This window comes from Garra rufa, chromosome 9 (assembly GCF_049309525.1).
Source record: "Garra rufa chromosome 9, GarRuf1.0, whole genome shotgun sequence".
NCBI classification, from domain to species: domain Eukaryota; kingdom Metazoa; phylum Chordata; class Actinopteri; order Cypriniformes; family Cyprinidae; genus Garra; species Garra rufa.
In genome coordinates this window covers 37958291-37979278 of record NC_133369.1, presented here as the reverse complement: position 1 = coordinate 37979278, position 20988 = coordinate 37958291, and the positions used below count along the sequence as shown (strand labels likewise).

The 20988-nt window shown below is 35.4% G+C and overlaps 1 protein-coding gene across 1 annotated transcript; it reads right to left on the bottom strand.

Moving 5' to 3' along the window:
- Positions 1 to 751: 751 nt before the first annotated feature.
- Positions 752 to 20856, bottom strand: stk31 (serine/threonine kinase 31). The gene is made up of 24 exons (XM_073846595.1): positions 20826 to 20856; positions 20642 to 20694; positions 20401 to 20496; positions 19214 to 19285; positions 18363 to 18521; positions 17894 to 18213; positions 17574 to 17733; positions 15604 to 15729; positions 15085 to 15197; positions 14840 to 14996; positions 11826 to 11951; positions 10663 to 10845; positions 10211 to 10327; positions 9922 to 10041; positions 9300 to 9431; positions 8684 to 8785; positions 7192 to 7272; positions 6328 to 6453; positions 5022 to 5138; positions 4810 to 4896; positions 4457 to 4606; positions 2623 to 2748; positions 923 to 991; positions 752 to 844 (listed from the first exon to the last, which is right to left on the bottom strand). The coding sequence occupies exons 1-24, from the start codon at positions 20854 to 20856 to the stop codon at positions 752 to 754; spliced, it is 2916 nt and encodes a 971-aa protein (XP_073702696.1).
- Between the last annotated feature and the right edge of the window lie 132 nt (positions 20857 to 20988).

Here is a 20988-nt window from a genome sequence, read left to right as displayed (position 1 = left end):
AGCAACGTTAAATGACTCTGTGCTATAATTCCAGTAAGTCAAAACAATTGCTACATAACTTTTAACATCTCAGCTTGATGAGCTTCTTCCCAAGTGGCATAAATTGTACCTTTCGTCAGCGTTGGGACTGATTTGTACAAAAAAGTGGCTAGTGGAGAACCAACATCACTGGGAAAATCAGGTGACCTATCCAAGGTCAACAATCACAGAGGGTGAATGTGAAGGGTGTGTAAGTGTACTATGCCAAAAATACTAATGAAAATGGGTTATTTTCTCACTAATTTGTTGATGACAGAAAGTTATCATACTCTCAAATAATGTCAGTGAAGATTCATTAGCATGCCAAACTGTTCGCCCTATCAGGATTTTCCTGCACTGCATTTGTGTGTCACGGTTTGATGAAGATGGAAAAAAAAAGAACAGAAAGACAATTTCAAAGGTCTTGTCACTGACTGAGATTACAGCTGACAACCTTTGACGTTCTGTGGATCTGGACTAGAATGGGAGAAAACGGTTAAAACTGGAAAAAACAAGTATTTTATAGAAAGAAAATGCACAATTTTCTGTACTGACCAAGATTTGCACTATTTTCTGCCTTTAGAAACTTATTTTTATTTATTGCAGGAACACGAAACAAGGTTTGAAAAATGAATAAACAAACACCCCTGGGTTTCTTTTTTCTTAAAAGAAAATTATAAGGAAAAAGGGCAAAGAACGCAAACATCAACTCAATTCACTTTTACACATCAACCTAGATGAAGTAGTCTTCCTTTAGGGTCTCAGAAGCGGACAGTCTTGTAGGGGAAATCAGCAGCTTTAAGAGGAGCTTGTGCAATTTGGCATCCTGTCAGAGATAGATGTTTGAATCATTTTGGAGTGGTCATTTTAAAATAATATTTACCAGCTCTTATATTCTACATACCAAACTCAAACCAGTGAACTCGTCTGGACGCTCACTTTCTAGAGTTCCGCTGAAGTCTGGAACATGCAGCTGTGAACAAATAAGTCACCTTTACTGACAGAAAATCTAAAAATTAACATGAAATGTGTTATCGTTTTATGTACAATTTATATATTTTATTTATATTTAATAAACACTGCTGTTTAGGATCGGTTTCATTTATTTGATCAAAAATACAGAAATAAATAATATTGTGAAATATTATTGCAATTTAAAATAACAGTTTTCTATTTAATATACTTTAAAATGTAATTTATTTCTGTGATGCAAAGCTGAATTTTCATTAGCGATTACTCCAGTCTTCATTGTCACACAGTCCTTCAAAAATCATTCTAATATGATGATTTATTATCAATGCTGGAAACAGTTGCGTTGCTTAATATATTTTTGGAAGCTGATATACTTTTTCAGCATTTTTTGATTAACAAAAAGCATTTATTCAATTTAACACATCCTTGCCGAATAAAATAATGTGCTGACCCCAAACTTTAAATAGTAGTGTATATTGTAGCAAAAGATTTCTATTTTAAATAAATGCTGTTTTTTGACTTTTTATTCATCAAAGAATCTTGAAAAAAAATGTTACACGTTCCAAAAGAATATTAAGCAGCAACTGTTTCCAACACTGGTAATAAATCAGCATATTAGATTAATTTGTGAAGGATAATATGACAGTGAAGACTGGAGTACTGATGCTGAAAATTCAGCTTTGCATTACATAAATAAATTCTATTTTAAAAGTATATTAAAATAGAAAACCACTATTTTAAATTGCAATAATATTTCCCAATATTACTGTTTTTTTTTGTATTTTTAGTCAAATAAACACAGCCTTGATGAGCAGAAAAGACTAACATTACAAAATTACATCTTACTGATCCCAAACTTTTGAACGGCAGTGTACTAGAAATTGTATGCTATAATTTTCTTTCATAATATAAAAATGACAGAAAATAAACAAGTTTAAGAGTTCGTAGAGCAATTAAGAATTTGTAATATTTCTGAAAGAAGTCTTTTATGCTCACCAAATCTGCATTTATTTTATCAAAAATACAGTAAAAAAGTAAACTTAAATACAATTTAAACAGACTGTTATATATTTGAACACATTTTAAAATGTAATTTATTCCTGTGATGGCAAGGCTGAATTGTTATTACTCCAGTCTTAGTCAAAAGTGACAGTAAAGACATTTATAATGTTTCAAAAGATTTATATTTCAAATAAATGCTGTTTTTTGAACTTCTATTCATTTTTCTATTGAAGAATCCCGAAATAAATGTGTCATGGTTTCCACAAAAATATTTAGTGGCAGCAATGGTCTTCAACACTGATAATAATAAAAACCGTTATGACTAAGTGAACCACAATTCAGCATATTATCATGATTTCTGAAGAATCATGTGACACTGAAAACTGGAGTAATAACTGCTGAACATTCAGCTTTCATTAGAGGAATAAAGTACATTTTTATATATATTTGAATAGAAAACTTTTTTAAATGGTAAAATGTGTCACAATATTACTTTTTTCACTGTTAAAAACATCTACTTTCAAAAACATTAAATTATATTTATAATTTAATCATTAATATATAATATTTAATTATATAATTTAACCAGTGGTGTAAGTAAGGAAGCAAATAAATAAGTAACAGTTCTACCCAGAGCATGATGCCTCCAAAGGCAAACATATCGCTGGCTGGGGAAGGCAGTTGACCCTGCTTCAACTCAGGAGCCACCAGACTGAGGGAACCAGCCACCATCCCGCTGTCAAACACCCTTTGCTCCTATAAAAACCAAATAATCATTTAAAAACTAATTTATAAGATTTAATAATCAAGACCAGGTCTGCTTCCATTAAAGCAGTGGTTCTTAATTTCAGTCCTCGCTTTAGAACATTCATTCACATATTTGCGCTACGCCATCGCATACAGCATCTTTACACACAGACGAAACTTACTAGAGAAGTGTGAAATGAATGCATCTGTAAATAAATACATTGTGCACGCTTTAATGAATATATATATATAAATAAATAAATATTTCACCTATATATATATATATATATATATATATATATATATATATATATATATATATATATATATATATACATACAGTATATATATATATAGGGCAGAATATCCTGAGATGTCCACTTCGAAGGGCACTTATGTTCAAATAGATAGGGTGCGAGGACTGGAATAGATAACCGCTGCATTAAAGGGATCCCAGGGCATCCAAAATGTAGGTGACTTTGCTTCTTCAGTAGAACACAAAGATTTTTAACTCAAACTGTTGCAGTCAGTCATATAATGGCAGTCAATGGAACCCATGGATTTGAGAGTCAAAAAAACATTCACAGACAAAACCAAATTAAACTCTGCGGTTTGCGATGATACACTGAGGTCTTAACACACAAAACAATTGGTCTGTGGAAGAAACTGAACAGTATTTATATAATTTTTTTTAACTCTGATCCACTGCAATGTGCAACTGTCCTGAGCACGTTCACAACAGCCGCAAAATATCTGCAAAAACTCTTTTGTTGTATCATATTTACAAAAGAAATATAAAGCTTTACAATTCTCTCCGAAAACTGCCGAGCTCCTGGAGGTGCGACGTGGGTGGAGCTAAAGATTGACGAGCACTCGTGTGCCGATTGCCAACAAAACACAAACATTTGATGCCGTTTTACTTACCATCTGCAGTTCTTAATCATGACCAGGATCTTTTATAGCTGGGACTGCTCCATCTTTCAGTATCAAACTATGTGCAAATCCAGCATAGAAATGGGCCTTGTTTATAAAATGTTCGTCAACAAACACACTCTGCAAAACTCAGTCCCGGAAAAAAAAACTGTATCCATTGTTCACTTAACGCTGGGTTCTTGGGGAAGCTGAGAAAGGTTATCTTTACCTTACAACCAAAACCACACTTCTTTAGAGACATTCTTTATGAGTGAGTCCCGTGCAGCCGAATGAAGCACGTTGATGGGCGTGCACTTGCTCTTGCTCTGGTCGGTGTGTGCGCGGGCAGACTCTTCCGGGAGAAATGCCACAAGGAGTTCCACCCTTTAGGACGTCATGAAGAGCCATGATCGAAAAAAAAACTCTCAAAACTTGTAAGAAACCTGGAAGTGTGTATTCGGCACAGAAATACAGTTATACGTCCAAAACATTTTTTAAAACTTTGGCCATGTTTAGCATGATAATTTAACTCTTTAACAATGTAAATAACTTAACATTCATTTTGTTTATGTTTTGTCTGTGTCTGTTTTTTTTAATCTCAAAGCCGTAGGTCCCATTGACTGCTATTATATGACTGACGGACTGCAACGGTTTAGATAAAAATCTTTGTGTTCTACTGAAGAAACAAAGTCCCCTACATCTTGGATGCCCTGCACCGATAATCAAATTTTAATTTTAAATTTTGGGTGAACTAAGTTTTTTTTGGAATCCATAACGTCATTAGCTTTTTTTTTATGTGACTTACAGGTGCCTTGGTGAAATCATAATCTCCAACAATGCCTTTCTCTCGGCCGATGACAAACACGTTGTTGGGATGCAGAGATGCATGAATAAGAGATGCTGCATGAAGACTCTGCAGTCCCAGAGCTACGCCCTTCATCACCTTCCTGATCTCCTGTCACAACAATTCAGAGAGCAAAAAATTGCTTTTCACAATGCTGTATGAAGATGCTGCCAAATTTTAAACATGTTAATGCTCAAGTGACTCAATTCAAAGGGCTCAGTAAGATTTACATGTTTTATAATGTTATGTTAATCTGACAAACTTTACTACCCATCTACAATGCCTACAGATACACTTGGAAGTGATGTACTTACACAGGGGGACAGTGGGGAGGATTTCTGAATGGCTCTGAGACTTCCATTAGAGTAGTGTGGTACCATGACGTATGCCAGTGGATCAGACTGGACAAAACAGAAGACATTTTACACATGCGCTGATACAGAGCAGTAATATCACTGAAATTTGTACTGAGGTCCACTCTGCTTTATGAAGTCAGAAACTAGTATAGTAAAAGATGAAACAGAACTTTGCCGCAAAACAGCGCCAGGAGAGGAACAGTTGTGGGATTCTGCTGCTGAGCTCTGTGATATTCAGCAGCTTGTTCAAGAATCTTCGCCTCTGTCTCTTCATCCACAGCATAGCACTGCAAACAACCCTCAACCCGTTTAGAAACATTCAGCAATGTACAGCAACAACAAAACGTTGAATGGTATGAATGGTACTGAATTAGGTTAACAATATCAAAGCTTGTGGTAGGGCTGTGCAATTAATCGAAATTCAGTTACGATTTCGGCTTCAAACGATTATGAAAATACAATAATCGAGATAAAGCATCCCCTTTGTGCGCTTACGCCATAATCGAGCAGCCCTACCCTGTGGCATATTTTTAAACGAAAGATAGCTAAAGTGCTGAAATCATTTTAATGTTAATTTGGTGCTCAAGAAACTTTTTTTTTATTATCATAGTTGAAAACAATTGTGCTGCTTAAAGCAGAAGATCACTTCCAGAACAAAAAAATTTACAGATAATGTACTCACCCTGTTGTCATCCAAAATGTTCATGCCTTTCTTTCTTCAGTCGTAAAGAAATTATGTTTTTTGAAGGAAAACATTTCAGAAATTATTTCCATATAGTGGACTTTAATGGTGCCTGCGAGTTTGAACTTCCAAAATGCAGTTTCAATGCAGTTTCAAAGGGCTCTAAATGATCCCAACCAAGGAATAAGGGTCTTATCTAGTGAAACGATCAGTCAAAATGTTTTCCCAATAAAACATTTCTTGACAACTACCGGTAAATAAACAAAGACATGAACATCTTGGATGACAATGAGGTGAGTGCATTGTGTAAATTTTTGTTCTGGAAGTGAACTACATATTATTTATGTAGAAAGTGAGATAATCTACCATTCAAGTAAGAAATTACAATTTGTATTTAACAAGGATGCAAAGATTCCAATTCAAATAAATTCTATTCACTGCACCTTTTTCTATTCATCAAAGAATCCTGGAAAAATGTATCGCGGTTTCCACGAAGTACGAAGCAAAAATGAAAATCTAATAATACTAAAACCTAAAATTAATAATTCATAATACCTGAGCACAAAAAAAGAGAAAATTGAGTACTAAATTAGACTATTAAAATGATTTCTAGTTAGTTAGAAGTTAAACTGTATTTTTGTCAAATAAATCTAGCCTTGGAAAGCTTAAAAAAAACGTTTTTTTTTTCTTATTATTTAATATTGTTTCAAAATTTAAATAATGAGTATGTGTGTCCTCACTTGGCTTGTAGTGTACATATATTCTCATTGTGCCTTGACTAAAACAAAGCAAACCTTCAGGACTACTTTCTGTCCCTGGAAGTCTGTGCTAAGAAGAGGTCTCCTCCCACTCAGCTCTTTCATTGGCTCTGCGTCAAACATGTCTCTGTCCAAGCTCTTCATTAACAGTCCTGCAGAGTTCTAAAAGCACATATATGCAAAAAAAAAAAAAAATGAATAACTGTCAACCTGGGGGGGGGGGGTGCAACTGTTCCGATGATGGCAAAGATAACCGCTTTAATGGGTAAAATTATGATAAAATTCAGATAGCCAACTTTACAGCATTACATTGCATTGTTTGATTTGGTTTCCCTGTTCCTAGATGGCAACATCAGGCATGAATTGTACAAACTGTACAGTATATTGAATAGCTATATTAAATTTATCGCAATGGTCTCAAATACACTGAAACACTTCCACCATGGCCATCAAGAGACACACTGTCATCAACTAGTTTGCAAGAGTAAAAAAAAAAAAAAAAAAAGCAATACTGCTTTACAATTAAAGACTTTTTATTTCCTATATTAAAACTGTAATTAATCAAATCTTTCCAGAACATATTCAGTATAAATTTGGCTGCCAATATGCAATCAATACAACTATTTAAAATTCAACATTTGGAGAATACAACATATAACATAAACAATGCACCATTTAATAACACATCCCGCCATCCATGTTTTCCACTCATACCAGCTCCGGGAAAATCCGTGGCGGTATGTTTTCCCCACTTTTTTTGATACCTGCATGACTGTATTATTCTAGTAATTTTGTATAGTTCCTTTATACAAAGTAATGCTAAATAAATAAATTAGTTTAAATCGTAGTACATTTTTAAGAGAAAACAGAGGCTTGTAGGTAGTGTCAAAAAGTACTTACCATATAGCCATTAATTTCTGCATCAGGATAGATCATTGGCAGCTCAAGAAAGCCTCTTTTCATGAGGTCACACAGCAATATCTGCACATCAACACATAATGGACACTTCAGTTATTAGGTGTCAGGAATTTTCTTGATTTTTAACATCTGAAATGTAATTTAACTTTCAACATAAATTCACAAAACTAATGCACAAACTTTGGCATTTCTATCCCATGCTATCCCTGTTCTAAGGCAGTGGTTCTTAATTCCAGTCCTGGGGGCCCCTGAACCATTGTTCTAAGGTATAAAGACAGTTCGAGTGGACTTAAAATCCAATAAAACAACAAAAAGTATGACATTCTGCATACATGAATAATCCACTATATTGTCATTCTTAAAAGGATTAGTTCAGTCCTGAATTAAAATATTTACTCACTCCTATGTCATCCAATATGTTCATATCGTTCTTTTTTCAGTCGAAAAGAAATTAAGGTTTTTGGGGAAAACCCAACTTGACCTTTCCAACTTGACTATGCAATGCGTGAGGTCAAGCTAGTGCAAGATGAGCAACTGTGGTTAAAAAGTATATAATAATAAAAACATTGACAATTTATATACTTTTTAACAGATCAAACAAACTATAAAAAAATATATATGTTTTTTGAGGAAAACATTTCAGAATTTCTCTCCATATGATGGACATGTATGGTGCCACAAGTTTGAACTTCCAAAATGCAGTTTAAACGCAGCTTCAAAGGGCTCCAAGCGATCCCAGCCGAGGAAGAAGGGTCTTATCTAGCGAAACGATCGGTTATTTTCGAAACAAATTGACAATTTATATACTTTTTAACCTCAAATGCTCGTTTTGTCTCATCTCTGCGATGTGCATGTGTAGTCTGTAATCCAGGTCAATACAGTTAGGCTATGTTGAAAAACTCCCATCTCGTCTTCAACTTCAAAATCGTCCTACAACACTGTTTTAACTTTTTTGTTTTGTAAAGGGTGTTTGAACTTCTTTGCATGTTCACTTTGTAAACACTGGATCAGTATATCTGCAGTGATGTAGGACAATTTAAAAGTTTTTCAACATACCCCAACTGTTTTGACCCAGATCACTTAGACTATGCATGCGAATTGCAGAGACTAGACAAGACGAGCATTTGAGGTTAAAAGGTATATAAATTGTCAATTTGTTTAGAAAATAACCGATCGTTTCGCTAGATAAGACAGCCCTTTGAAGCTGCATTTAAACTGCATTTTGAAAGTTCGAATTTGGGGGCACCATACATATCCACTATATGGAGAGAAATCCTGAAATGTTTTTCTCAAAAAATAAAATTTCTTTATGGCTGAAGAAAGAAAGACATGAACATCTTGGATGACAAGGGGGTGAGTAAATTATCTGTACATTTTTGTTATGCAAGTGAACTAATACTTTAACTGTGTCTGTACTAGAATCTAAGCCCAGTATCTAAGAATACGAAAGATCTTTATACACATCTAAACATACATATTGCTTCTTCTCATTGCTGATTTCTTGAAAGAGAGCATTTCTTGTCTCTGCGATCTCCTCCTTCTTCTTAAGGATCTCTGGCAGATCCAGTTCTTCTGCCTGCAGGAAACTCAAGTAGATAAACTGACCATTTCCAGTGAACGCAACCAGCTACACTCTTAAAAATAAAGGTGCTGCATGATGCCGTAGAAGAACCCTTTTTTTGTCTAAATGGTTCCATAAAGAACCTTTAACATCTGAGGAACCTTACTGTTTCACAAAAGGTTCCTTGTGGTGAAAGAAGGTTCTTCAGATTATAAAAAGGTAAGAAAGAGATGGTTCTTTAAAGAACCTTTGACTGAGTGGTTCTTTGTGGAAGCAAAAATGGTTCTTTGTATGGCATCACTGTGAAGAACCTTTTAAAGAACCTTTATGTTTAAGAGTATCCCAGTTACATAACAGGTAAGTTAATCAATAAACATATGAGCTGCATGCAATAATTAATTTTTAAAAATAAAACCAATAAATCAATATTTAGACCCTCACCATGTGAGCTCCCAGCACTGTGTACATTTTATGAACTGTGGCCCCATCATGTGGTTTCTCAGAGCACATTATGTAGGGCTGTTCTTACCTCTTCCAGACAGCTGACTTCCACTAGCTTCCAGCGCAGCTGAGATCTCAGGCTCCTGATGCGCTTCTTCACCGCAAACAGCTCGTCTGCTTTAGGAGGGCCGCTCTGCCACTGCTGTATTTCCAGCTTAAACTGCAGTTAAACATTATGGCTGTTGCGACTAATAAAACTTATAATGAAAACAATGTATACATCACAGTTAAAACGCATGGGGTAAGTAAGTATTTTTTTTAATTTGATCAAATTGGTAAGAGTGACAGTAAACCCATTTATGTTACAAAAGATTTCAAATAAATGCTTTTATTTTGAACTTTCTAATGACCAAAATATAAAGAAAAATGTTAACAAAAATATTAAGAAGTATTGTTTGGAACATTAATAATAAGAAGAAATGAGCTCCAAAATCAGCCATGTTAGAACATTGTTAGTAGTTTACTAAAAAAATAGCCTTGATGAGCATCTCTTGAAGAGACTTCTCAAAACTATGAAAAAAAATCTTACTGCTGTAACTAAAACCTTCGAATGGTAGTGTATATATACACATTTATGAATCTCCATAAAGCGAATATCAGCTTTCCATAAAATCAGCTTTTCAAAATTAATCCAAAGAGTCTCTTTTTACCTTTGTGTTGAGTTCGTACTTTTGCCTGAGCACCTCTAACAAACTTTGTTCTCTCTTGATGTCCTGCATGGCTTTACGAAATGCATTAAATACTATTTTCCTCTCTTGATCATCTTGTTCCTATGAAAACAGTGAGAAACAAATTAAGTGTGAGCTTTTTTCTGCCCAAACATCTGAAATTGCACAGAATAAAGTCACTCTGGAGAAGACCTGGGGGTTTGTGCCTTTGTTCAGACTGAAAAGTAGATGTAGTGTACAAAAATGTAAAGATCAGGACAGAAACTCTTACAGAGAATTCAGTTTCGAGTTCTTCACACAAGGCATTGTCAGCATTCATCAGGATCTCATCCACGCCTTCAGCAACGTCTTCTTCGGTCAATGACGTTTTCTCCATCAAACATGAAAACTAAAACAAAGGTTTCATCATATACAGCAGCAAACAAAGTATCTTCGTACTATTAACCATGCCTATCAATCTAAATTAAATGGCAAATAATTACACACACATGAATTTAATGAGGTTTACATTAGAGCAGGGATCATCAAATCTGGTCCTCGAGATCCATTTTCCTGCAGAGTTTAGCTCTTACCCTAATCAAACAGACCTGAGCACGCTAATCAAGGTCTTCAGGATCATTAGAGAATAACAGGTAGGTGAGTGTGATCAGGGTTGGAGCTAAACTCTGCAGCGCATTGGACCTCCGCGGTAAGATTTGGGGAACCCTGCATTAGAGAATGTACCTTGCTAAGCTTGGCTGCCCAGCTGCTAAGTGCAAAGAGAGCTTCATCAGTAGTTTTTCGCACATTTTTGATTTTCTGTTGTTTGTGCCCCTTCCACTCACAGAACTTCTCAAAAGAGCACTCTTCGGTCTGCTCCTCCAGTATAACAGAGCTAAATATTGCAGTCAGCGAGGTTGCAACATCCTATATATGCAGACGACACAGTTCAAAATGTAGTAATGAAAAGTTGGCAGACAAATCGCCACATACCATGTATTTGTTTTGTTTTTTATTCATGGGCTTTTCATATATTTAATATAGTTGTAAAAATCAAGAAACTGAAATACTGTACAAGACAGTCCAGAACCAAGCATAGCCTCTGAATGGTTGATTGAAGCAATCTATCTTATACTTCAAAGAGGCCTAATCTGACTAATTCAATAAAACACAATTTCTGTGAAATATTTAGAAAGTGATGCATTTGTACCAGTGTTGTTAACTAAAAACATTAAAACAAAACTGAAACTGTGACCCTGAACCACAAAACCAGTCTTAATTAGCACGGGTATATTTGTAGCAATAGCCAAAAATACCTTGTCAAAATGATAAATTTTCCTTTTATGCCAAAAATCATTAGGATATTAAGCAAAGATCATGAAGATATTTTGTAAATTTCCTACCGTAAATGTATCAAAACCTACATTTTGATTAGTAACACGCATTAAGAACTTCATTTGGCCAACTTTAAAGGTAATTTTCTCAATACTTGGATTTTTTTGCCCCCTCAGATTCCAGATTTTCAAATAGTTGTATCTCAGCCAAATATTGTCCAATCATAACAAACCATAAATTAATGGAAAGCTTACTTATTCAGTTTTCAGATGATTAAAACTAAATAACAATTTTAAAAATTGACTTTATGACTGGTTTTGTGGTCCAGGGTCACAAAAAAAATATATATATATTAGACGGAAAACTTATCTTAAACGGAAACAAAATAGGTTAAAATACTGACAATTACTAAAACTCAAATACAAATAAAGTTACATAAAATAAAAACTAATATCAATGACTCCATGGCACACAATTGCTAAAAAAAGGGAAGAACATATAAAAACAAGTACTATTACAATAAATAAATAATACTAAAATAATACTCATTTGTATCTATCTTAACTACATACCTTCAGCCGGTCCATGCGTTTGTTGATTGGCAGTTTGTCCACCTCCTGCAGGAAATCATCTACAGCAGACAAGAGCACACCACGGGCCTCATTCCTAATGTTCACCAGTGACTCTATATCCGCCATCTGACAGAACACACAAGCGATCTAATAAGCAATGCTACAGTCAACAGAAGACAACAGGGAATGTAAAACTGCTCCTAACAAGAACAGCATACAGTCATGTGAAAAAGTTAAGGCACGCCATTGAATTTCATGGTTTTCCATATCAGGATATCATAAAAAAAAATCTGGTCCATGGCTGGTCTTAAAATTTGGAAAATAAAACCTCAGATGAACAACAACACATGATAAATTGCACCATGCCATCATTTATTGAACAAAAATAAAGCTAAAATGGAAAATCCATGTGTGACGAAGTTAGGACACCCTTACTGTTAACATTTGAATAAAGAGGGTAAATAACAGTCAAGCACTGCTAATCAAATACCTTTGATTAACTGATCATCAGCAAGTCTGAGCGCCTCTAAAAGCAGAAGCTTTGGCAGTTTGCTAGTCTGGAGCCTTTAGGTGTGTGTTAACACAATGCCAAGGAGGTAAGACATCAGCAATCCTCTTAGAGAAGCATTTGTTGCTGCCATCAATCTGAGAAGTGTAATATGGCCATGTCCAAACAATTTGATGTTTGTTCTCACAAGTGAAAGACATTTAAAACAGACACCTCTCCTTCCAGGAGTGGACGTCCTAGAAAACTCACCCCAAGATCAGACCGTGTAATGCTCAGAGAAATGGCACACAACCCAAAAACTACACCTCAGACTCTACAGACCTCAGTTAACATGTTAAAGGATAAAGTTCATGACAATAACATTAGAAAAATATGGAACAAAAATGGCATGTTTAGAAGCCTGGCAAAGGAAAGCATCTTCTATCTAAAAAAAACATGGCAGCACAGTTTAGGTCTGCAAAGTTGCATCTGAACAAAACAAGTCTTCTGGAATAATGTCCTTTGAACAGACGAGTGGAGATGTTTGGCCATAATGCACAGCGCCAAGTTTAGTGAAAACCTAAAGAGCATATCAGCACAAACACCTCATACCAAAAGACAAGCATGCTGGAGGAAGGCTGATAATTTTGGGCTTGTTTTGTAGCTACAGGCCTGGGCTCCTCACAGTCATTGAGTCGCCATGAACTCCTCTGTATATCAAAGAATTCTCTTCAAATGTGAGGGCATCTGTCTGACAGCTGAAATTGGGTCATGTAACAGGACAATGATCCCAAGCACACAGCAAATCTACAACAGAATGGCTGAAAAGAAAATAATCAAGGTGTTGCAAAAGCCCAGTCAAAGTCCAGAGCTCATCCTGACTCAAATGCTGTGGTGAGAGCTGTGCATAAGCAAATGCCCACAAACCTCAATAAACTGGAGCAACTTGAAAAGAAGAGTGGTCCAAAATTTCTTTCGGAACAATGTGAGAGACTGATAAAGTCACACAGACAACGAATGCTTCAAGTTATTGCTGCTAAAAGTGGATCTACAGGCAATTGACTCATAGGGTGTCCTAACTTTGTCACACATGGCCTTTTCCTCTTGGCTGTATTTTTCTTAAATAAATAATGACACTGTGTGATGTCATGTGATGACGTTTATCTGACGATTTATTTTCCGAATTTTAAGACCTGCTAAGGACCAGATACTTTATTATGTCATGATACAGTAAACCATGAAATTCAATATGACTGTATACTGGTAACTACACTAGTCTTTTTAAAGGGAGACTCAAAAATGAACATTTTGTCATTAATTACTCAACCTCATGTTGTTCCAAACCCATAACACCCTCGTTCATCTTAATTTGTTGAGAACACAAATTAAGATATTTTTGATGAAATTCAAGAGCTTTGTGACTCTCCATAGACAGCAGGGGAAATTCTATGGTCAAAGCCCAGAAAAGTAGTAAGGTCATTTTTAAAATATACACTGTGACATTAATCGTTCAAGCGTAAATTTAGTCATTATTTTTGTTTTGTTTTTTTTGTTTTACGATTGTCATGCGTATCTCATCAGTAAAGCCGGTTCTGTGATTAGTAGTAAATCTCCATCACGTGCATACAAAGCCGTAGATCACTGAAAAGCTATGCAAGATCATGTTCAAAATCGAACGCGATTTACTGATTCACAGAACCGGCTTTACTGACGAGATACGCATGACAAGTGCATGCGATTTATCGTGCAGCCCTATAAAAAATATGATTAAACCACTGATGTGACATGGACTATTTCAACAAATATTTACTACATTTCTGAGCCTTGACCATGGTAGTACCATTGCTGTCTATGGAGGGTCAGAGAGCTCTTGGATATCATCTCATATATATGTGACCCTGGACCACAAAACCAGTCTTAAGTCGCTGGGGTATATTTGTAGCAATAGCCAAAAATACATAGTATGGGTCAAAATTATTGATTTTTCTTTTATGCCAAAAATCATTAGGAAATTAAGTAAAGATCATGTTCCATGAAGATGTTTTGCAAAATTCCTACTATAAATATATCAAAATGTAATTTTGATTAGTAATATGCATTGTTAAGAACTTAATTTGGACAAATTTAAAGGTGATTTTCTCAGTATTTTGATTTTTTTGCACCCTCAGATTCCAGATTTTCAAATAGATGCATCTCGGCCAAATATTGTCCTATCCTAACAAACCATACATCAATGGAAAGCTTATTTATTGAGCTTTCATATGATGTATACATCTCAGTTTTGTAAAATTTAACCTTATGACTGGTTTTGTGGTCCAGGGTCACATATATTAAAATTTGTGTTTCAAAGATGAACCAAGGGCTTATAAGTTTGGTTATGAGGGTGAGTAATTAATGACAGAATTTTTATTTTTGGGTGAACAATCCCTTTAAGGAAAACTTTTTTTTGTGCTACAGAGTTGACATTCATCTATATATGAACTCATTTGATCCATTCATTGGTCAGAAGAATGTATATTTTACTCACAGTTTGACAGCCTCTTAGATTCTCCAAAGTTTGATCATAAGCTTTCCATGCAAGCTCCAGCCTCTCTGAGCACAACGGCATTGAGATCCTGTAGTTCATGACGATGGTGATAGACTCTAATAGGTGATCTTCATCAGTGGAGCATGGATTACTCTCTCTGAGGTTCAAACCAATCATTTGAAGTCAGAAACATTGTTTAATTCTACTCAGAAGTAGAAGCAAGTATACATAAAAAAAAAAGTTACCTTAGTTTCCTCAAAGAATCCACTTTCTTGGCCAGCTGGGATATTCTGTTTGCAACTGTTGCAGGACCATTATGTTCAATCTCCACTGTCTTCTCATAAGTCTCCTTCAGTGTCTGAAAAGAACAAACCATTATCCACATATTGCATTGTGGAACAAAGTTATAATCTCTGTTCATGTGTGGTTTTTGATGCAATATCCTCTATGGAAGAACAACAAAAAGTCTGGTAAACAGTAAAACTATTTGTGCTACAAACCAGTGTGGTTATAGTTATGATAATACATCAACATAACACAGTAAGAAATACCATCTTGAAATATTGCGCTGTATAAGGACCTGTTTTATATATTTATATATATTATTTAAATAAATGGAAGCAGATGACACTGAAAGCCTAGCATATTCAAGTTACAAATAGGCGAGCCTGTTATTAAATTAATAAAATAAGGTGGATGAGAATAATCTGCGTCATGGCCGAAAAACACTCAACACCCAAATTAAAAATGTGTGAAACAGGCACCTGAAGCTCTAATTTGGCCTCCTCTAGCTGCTGCACCAGGAGAGACGCATGCTGCTGGATGGCACTTCCTTCCTCTTTTAGCTTCTTGATCTCCATGTCTTTATCATTTATCACCTCTCTCATCCTCTGGGTACACAAAACAGCACAGCGGTTGCAGATCATCTTAAGCATGTTCTCACATGTTTACGAGGGGTTTCACATGTAGGAGGTTCATGATGCAATCAAGTGTGATTTCTTACATGTGGTATCATGAGAATTAAACATCAGTGTATGCATGCTATCATTCAAACATTTGGAGATCTTTTTTAGGTTTTTGAGTTGTTTTGTATTTGGTTTGGGTTTGGTCTGATTTGCTACCATCTATTACTTGCAGGTGTGCAGGATTAATTGTTAATTGACAAATTTGTGTTTAAAAAAAAATCCTTAAAAAAATATTGTGAATTTTCAGAAACCATTACTTCAGTCTTAAGTGTCACAGTCTAATATACAGATTTGGTGCACAGAAAATAAACATCTTCCGTAACATGAAAAATGACTTCATGTCAACATTTATTGTGTCCTTGTTAAGTTAGAAGTATTAGATTCTTTAAAAAAGATTCTTTAAAAACGTTTGGGGGCCAGTAACTTTTGAACACTATTGTTTTATTGTAAAAGTGCCCTTATTTTACAGTTGAAGTCAAAATTGTACATACACCTTGCAGAATCTGCAAAATCACACAAAATGCATGTTATTTTTTTTTTAGTACTAACCTGAATAACATATTTCAGAAAGATGTTTACATGTAGTCCACAAGAGAAAATAATAGTTGAATTTATAAAAATGCTTAAAACCCTGGTCAAAAGTTTACATACAAAAATCCTTCAGGTCCCACAAATTCTTTGTTTTTTTGGCATTTTTGTGTATTTTAACCCTTTCCAACAATGACTGTATGATTTTGAGATCCATCTTTTCACACTGAGGACAACTGAGGGACTCATATGCAACTATTACAGAAGGTCCAAACGCTCACTGATGCTCCAGAAGGAAAATGATGCATTAAACTTTTTGAATTTGAATATCAGGGTGAATTTGACTGACTTTGTCTTCTGGGGAACATGTAAGTTTCTTCTGTAATTTCTGATGGGCCGTATTAAATTAAAAAAAATATGATATTTAGGAAAAATAAGAACAATTTACACATCCTCATACCGTTCAAACGTTTTTACCTCCTGGCTCTTAAAGCATAATTTTTCCTTCTGGAGCATCAGTGAGTGTTTAAACCTTCTGTAATAGTTGAATATGAGTCCCTGAGTTGTCCTCAGTGTGAAAATATGGGTCTCAAAATCATACAGTCATTGCTGGGTTCAGTTATACAAAGATGCTGAAAAACCAAAGAATCTGTGGGACCTTAAGGACTTTTCTAAAGAAAAGTGGACAGATTAACTGTTCAGGACAAATAAGGGACTCATGAACAACTATCACTAAACAAAGAAAAAAACACAGCTGTGGATCATTGTAAGGTGTGTGTAAACTTCAGACTTCAACTGTATTTGTACCATCTATACTTTCTATACTTGTTTAACTCTTGAAATATCTTTAACAATTAGAAATGTTTTAAATCAGTGGTTTTGCTTCAGGAGATTACTAGATTTTTCATGTCATCAATTGGCAACAAATAAACAAATTAATTTAAATATGTTAAAATGTATTTAAATTTATATATTTAATTTTTTTCAATTTGTTGACTGTATACACTCTTTGGCATCAACAACAAAAGATATGGGTATATTCTTCTCTCTTTTGAAACCTAACAGGATCTAAATCCCTTTGAATATTAAGTGGAAAATGTGTCAACTGGGTGATAACTGCTGTTTTTCCACAGGTCTGATGTCCACAACCCTATCAGAAGCGAATTACCAGATGTGGGGTGAATATTTTAAGAAAATGAGATCATATTGGTTAAACATTTAAGAGAATGAGAAAGTGCCACCTGTAGTTCAGACTCGGTTTCATTCGGTTCCTGCTCAGTATCCTGAGAGCACAAGTGCTGTCCATTTACATCAGTCTTTGAGGCCTTGATCTCAGTAAGAGTCTCCTGACCAGCATTCAGTTTCTCTACAGGCTGGGGAGCAATGATGGTTTTCTGCTCCCTAAAACAAAGAAAAACATGGATTCATAACTCATTTCATTCATCAAAAGATCTTCATGAAGATCACTTGGATGCTAAATGACTAAAGTGATATATTTGGGTCAACTATCGATTGTACAATTAGAGGTAAACACTTCTAATATTGTCTGTGTCAAACATACTTAATAATGTGAGGTTTCAAGTCTGAGAATATTGGTCGCAATTTGGGCATGCACCCCAGTGGAGAGCCAAGAGTGTCCAACTCCCTCGGAGGTGTTCTGGTGGGCCACAGTCCTGCGTGCTCCTGCAGGTTTACTGAGGGAATGGAGTTCTCCCTGTTGCTTGGGAGACTGACTTTGGCAAACTTAAATTTCAACAGCTCCTCACCAATGTCAAGATTCCCCTGGAAGGCTTCAACCAGGATGGTTCCATCAAAGCAAACTGACTTTTTATGGACACGCAACTTTTTTCCATGAATCATATTCTGAAGGAAGGACTTTCCCTAGTGTGTAAGAGTCAAAGCAAAACATTTATCGGATACATTTATTCATTTAGCAGACGCTTTTATCCAAAGCAACTTACAATTGGGGAATACATCAAGCTCCATTAAAAATCACATTCATAGGTGAACGGTCCAGTTTTTTTAGATACCTGTGAAAAAAGTGGGGAATCCTGCTCGCTTGACACATGAAAGCCCCAGAACTTGTACTTTTTTGCAAATCCTGTTGTCTGCAGTGCCTCTGGGAGCTCGACTAAATCAGAACGACTGACAATCTCTGTATTTCCATAGTCAATGTACAAAATATAGAACTGAGGAAAAAAAGACAAAGAAGAACCTGATATGTGATAGTCATGAGAAACACATTCATGTTAAAATATTACAAAACAGTTCTGCATTTTGCTAATTATTCATAAAGTTGTCAGAAATTACGTTCACTATAATAAAAATTACACCTTAAGAAATGAAAACCACTTTTGAAATATATAATTAATCATGGGTGACTGCTGCTGAGCACACTATTTTTTCTGTGATGCTGCATTTGCATCAATTTCTCAGTAAATTCCAAGGCCACTGTCGTATCATCCAATAAAAAAATCATTTTGACCCACTTCTGATTATAGAGTGCAATATTGGCACCCACTTTTTTTAGCAGAAAATCCCTGTGGGAAAAATGTCTGTTTTTAAAAGTTATAAGCAACGAAATAAGCAGCTACGAGGTGAATTGCAGCATTACAAACTTTGATTTAAAGCGAAAAAGTTTGAAAAATCCAACAAAAAGACCAAGGCACAAGACTGCAAATATTTAAAACTGTTAAAAAATTAAAATAAAATGGCATTTAACTTCTGGAACTTGACTGTTACACTTCATTACTTCCCTTGATGAGTCTTCTATCTGATTTGGTCCCTATCACTGAAGCCCACCCTAAGGCCCACTCACACTGGGAACTGTGGGAAGCAATAATCTGGCAAGGGTGGCAGCTCCTTCTTGCTTTTTACATACCTTGTCTTCTGTTTGCTGTTGCACAGTACACCTGTACCAGCACTTGTCCTCTGAATACCGTGCCCCATAGACCTACACAGAAAATGGAAAAGAGTCATATCTAACCTTTTTTGACCTTTCCTATTTGACCATACAGGTGCATCTCAATAAATTAGAATGTTGTGGAAAAGTTCATTTATTTCAGTAATTCAACTCAAAATTGTGAAACTTGTGTATAAAATCAGTTGAATGCACATATGTCTTTGGTTCTTTTAATTGTGTTGATTTGACTCACATTTAACAAAAACCCACCAATTCAATATCGCAACAAATTAGAATATGGTGACATGCCAATCAGCTAATCAACTCAAAAGGCCTGCAAAGGTTTCCTGAGCCTTCAAAATGGTCTCTCAGTTTGGTTCACTAGGCTACACAATCATGGGGAAGACTGCTGATCTGACAGTTGTCCTGAAGACAATCATTAATCATATAAGTCCAGTGTTAAGTTTCTACAGTCTAGGATGATTTGTGGTGTGATATGTCATCAGCTGGTGTTGGTCCACTGTGTTTTTTGAAAACCAAAGTCACTGCACCCATTTACCAAGAAATTTTTGAGCACTTCATGCTTCCTTCTGCTGACCAGCTTTTTAAAGATGCTGATTTGGCACATGCCCACACTGGCAAAAGCACTAAAAGTTGGTTAAACGACCATGGTGTTGGTGTGCTTGACTGGCCAGCAAACTCACCAAACCTGAACCCCATAGAGAATCTATGGGGTATTGTCAAGATGAAAATGAGAAACAAGAGACCAAAAAATGCAGATGAGCTGAAGGCCACTGTCAAAGAAACCTGGGTTCCATTCCACCTCAGCAGTGCCACAGACTGATCACCTCCATTGAGGCAGTAATTAAAGTACCAACCAAGTATTGAGTACATATACAGTAAATGAACATATTTTTCAAATAGCCAACAACTCACTAATTTTTTATTGGTCTTATGAGGTATTCTAATTTGTTGAGATAGTGAATTGGTGGGTTTTTGTTAAATGTGTGCCAAATCATTACGATTAAAAGAAACAAAGACTACTTCAGTCTTTGTGCATTGATTTTATTTAATACACTAGTTTCACAATCTGAGTTGAATTACTGAAATAAATTAACTTTTCCACAACATTCTAATTTATTGAGATGCACCTGTATATGACTTGCCTTGTGTGAGTTTGGCGTTCCCATGAGTATAGGTGCGCTGGGGCATTTTTCAGTCAGCATTTCATTTATCTTCTCATTTATTTCAGCCGTCACATTCTGATGAGAAAAAAAAAAATCAAGAGACACTACATATTAAAGTAGATAACAATTGCTAACAATGGCAGCTTAATCAATGCGACCTTAAATCAAAGAGATGTAAAGTTTACCTCTCTTTGTCATGTCAAATTGACTTTTAGCTTACCTGAGCCCAAAACGTGATGGCATCCACGACATGAGTGACAACCACCAGTTCCACTGAATCAATTAAAACAATAAACAACGTTCTTGTCAAACATTAGCTCGTAAGTAATTTTATTCTTATTGATCAAACATTAGCTCGTAGGTAAGTTACGACTTTGAAAAGCACGTGAAAAGCGACAACTTACTTTTTTCAGGCTGAATCAAGGACTGATCCATGAAATTAGCCTAAAGTCAACAACAACATGGCAGCGATCGTATTAGTTTTAGCTTTCCACAGGGTTCTAATCTTAGTAATGTTTTATTTTGAATATGATGCCGTCTTACCAATATTTAGCGACCTGCTACTGA

Excerpts from the sequence above, each read along its gene's own strand:
- stk31 (XM_073846595.1), bottom strand. The coding sequence starts at position 20,856 with ATGGATCAGTCCTTGATTCAGCCTGAAAAAA. Across the intron at positions 18,214-18,362 it reads ATTCCCCACTTTTTTCACAG|GGAAAGTCCTTCCTTCAGAA; the intron begins GTATCTAAAAAA and ends CTTACACACTAG. Across the intron at positions 2,749-4,456 it reads ATGATTTCACCAAGGCACCT|GAGCAAAGGGTGTTTGACAG; the intron begins GTAAGTCACATA and ends TGGTTTTTATAG.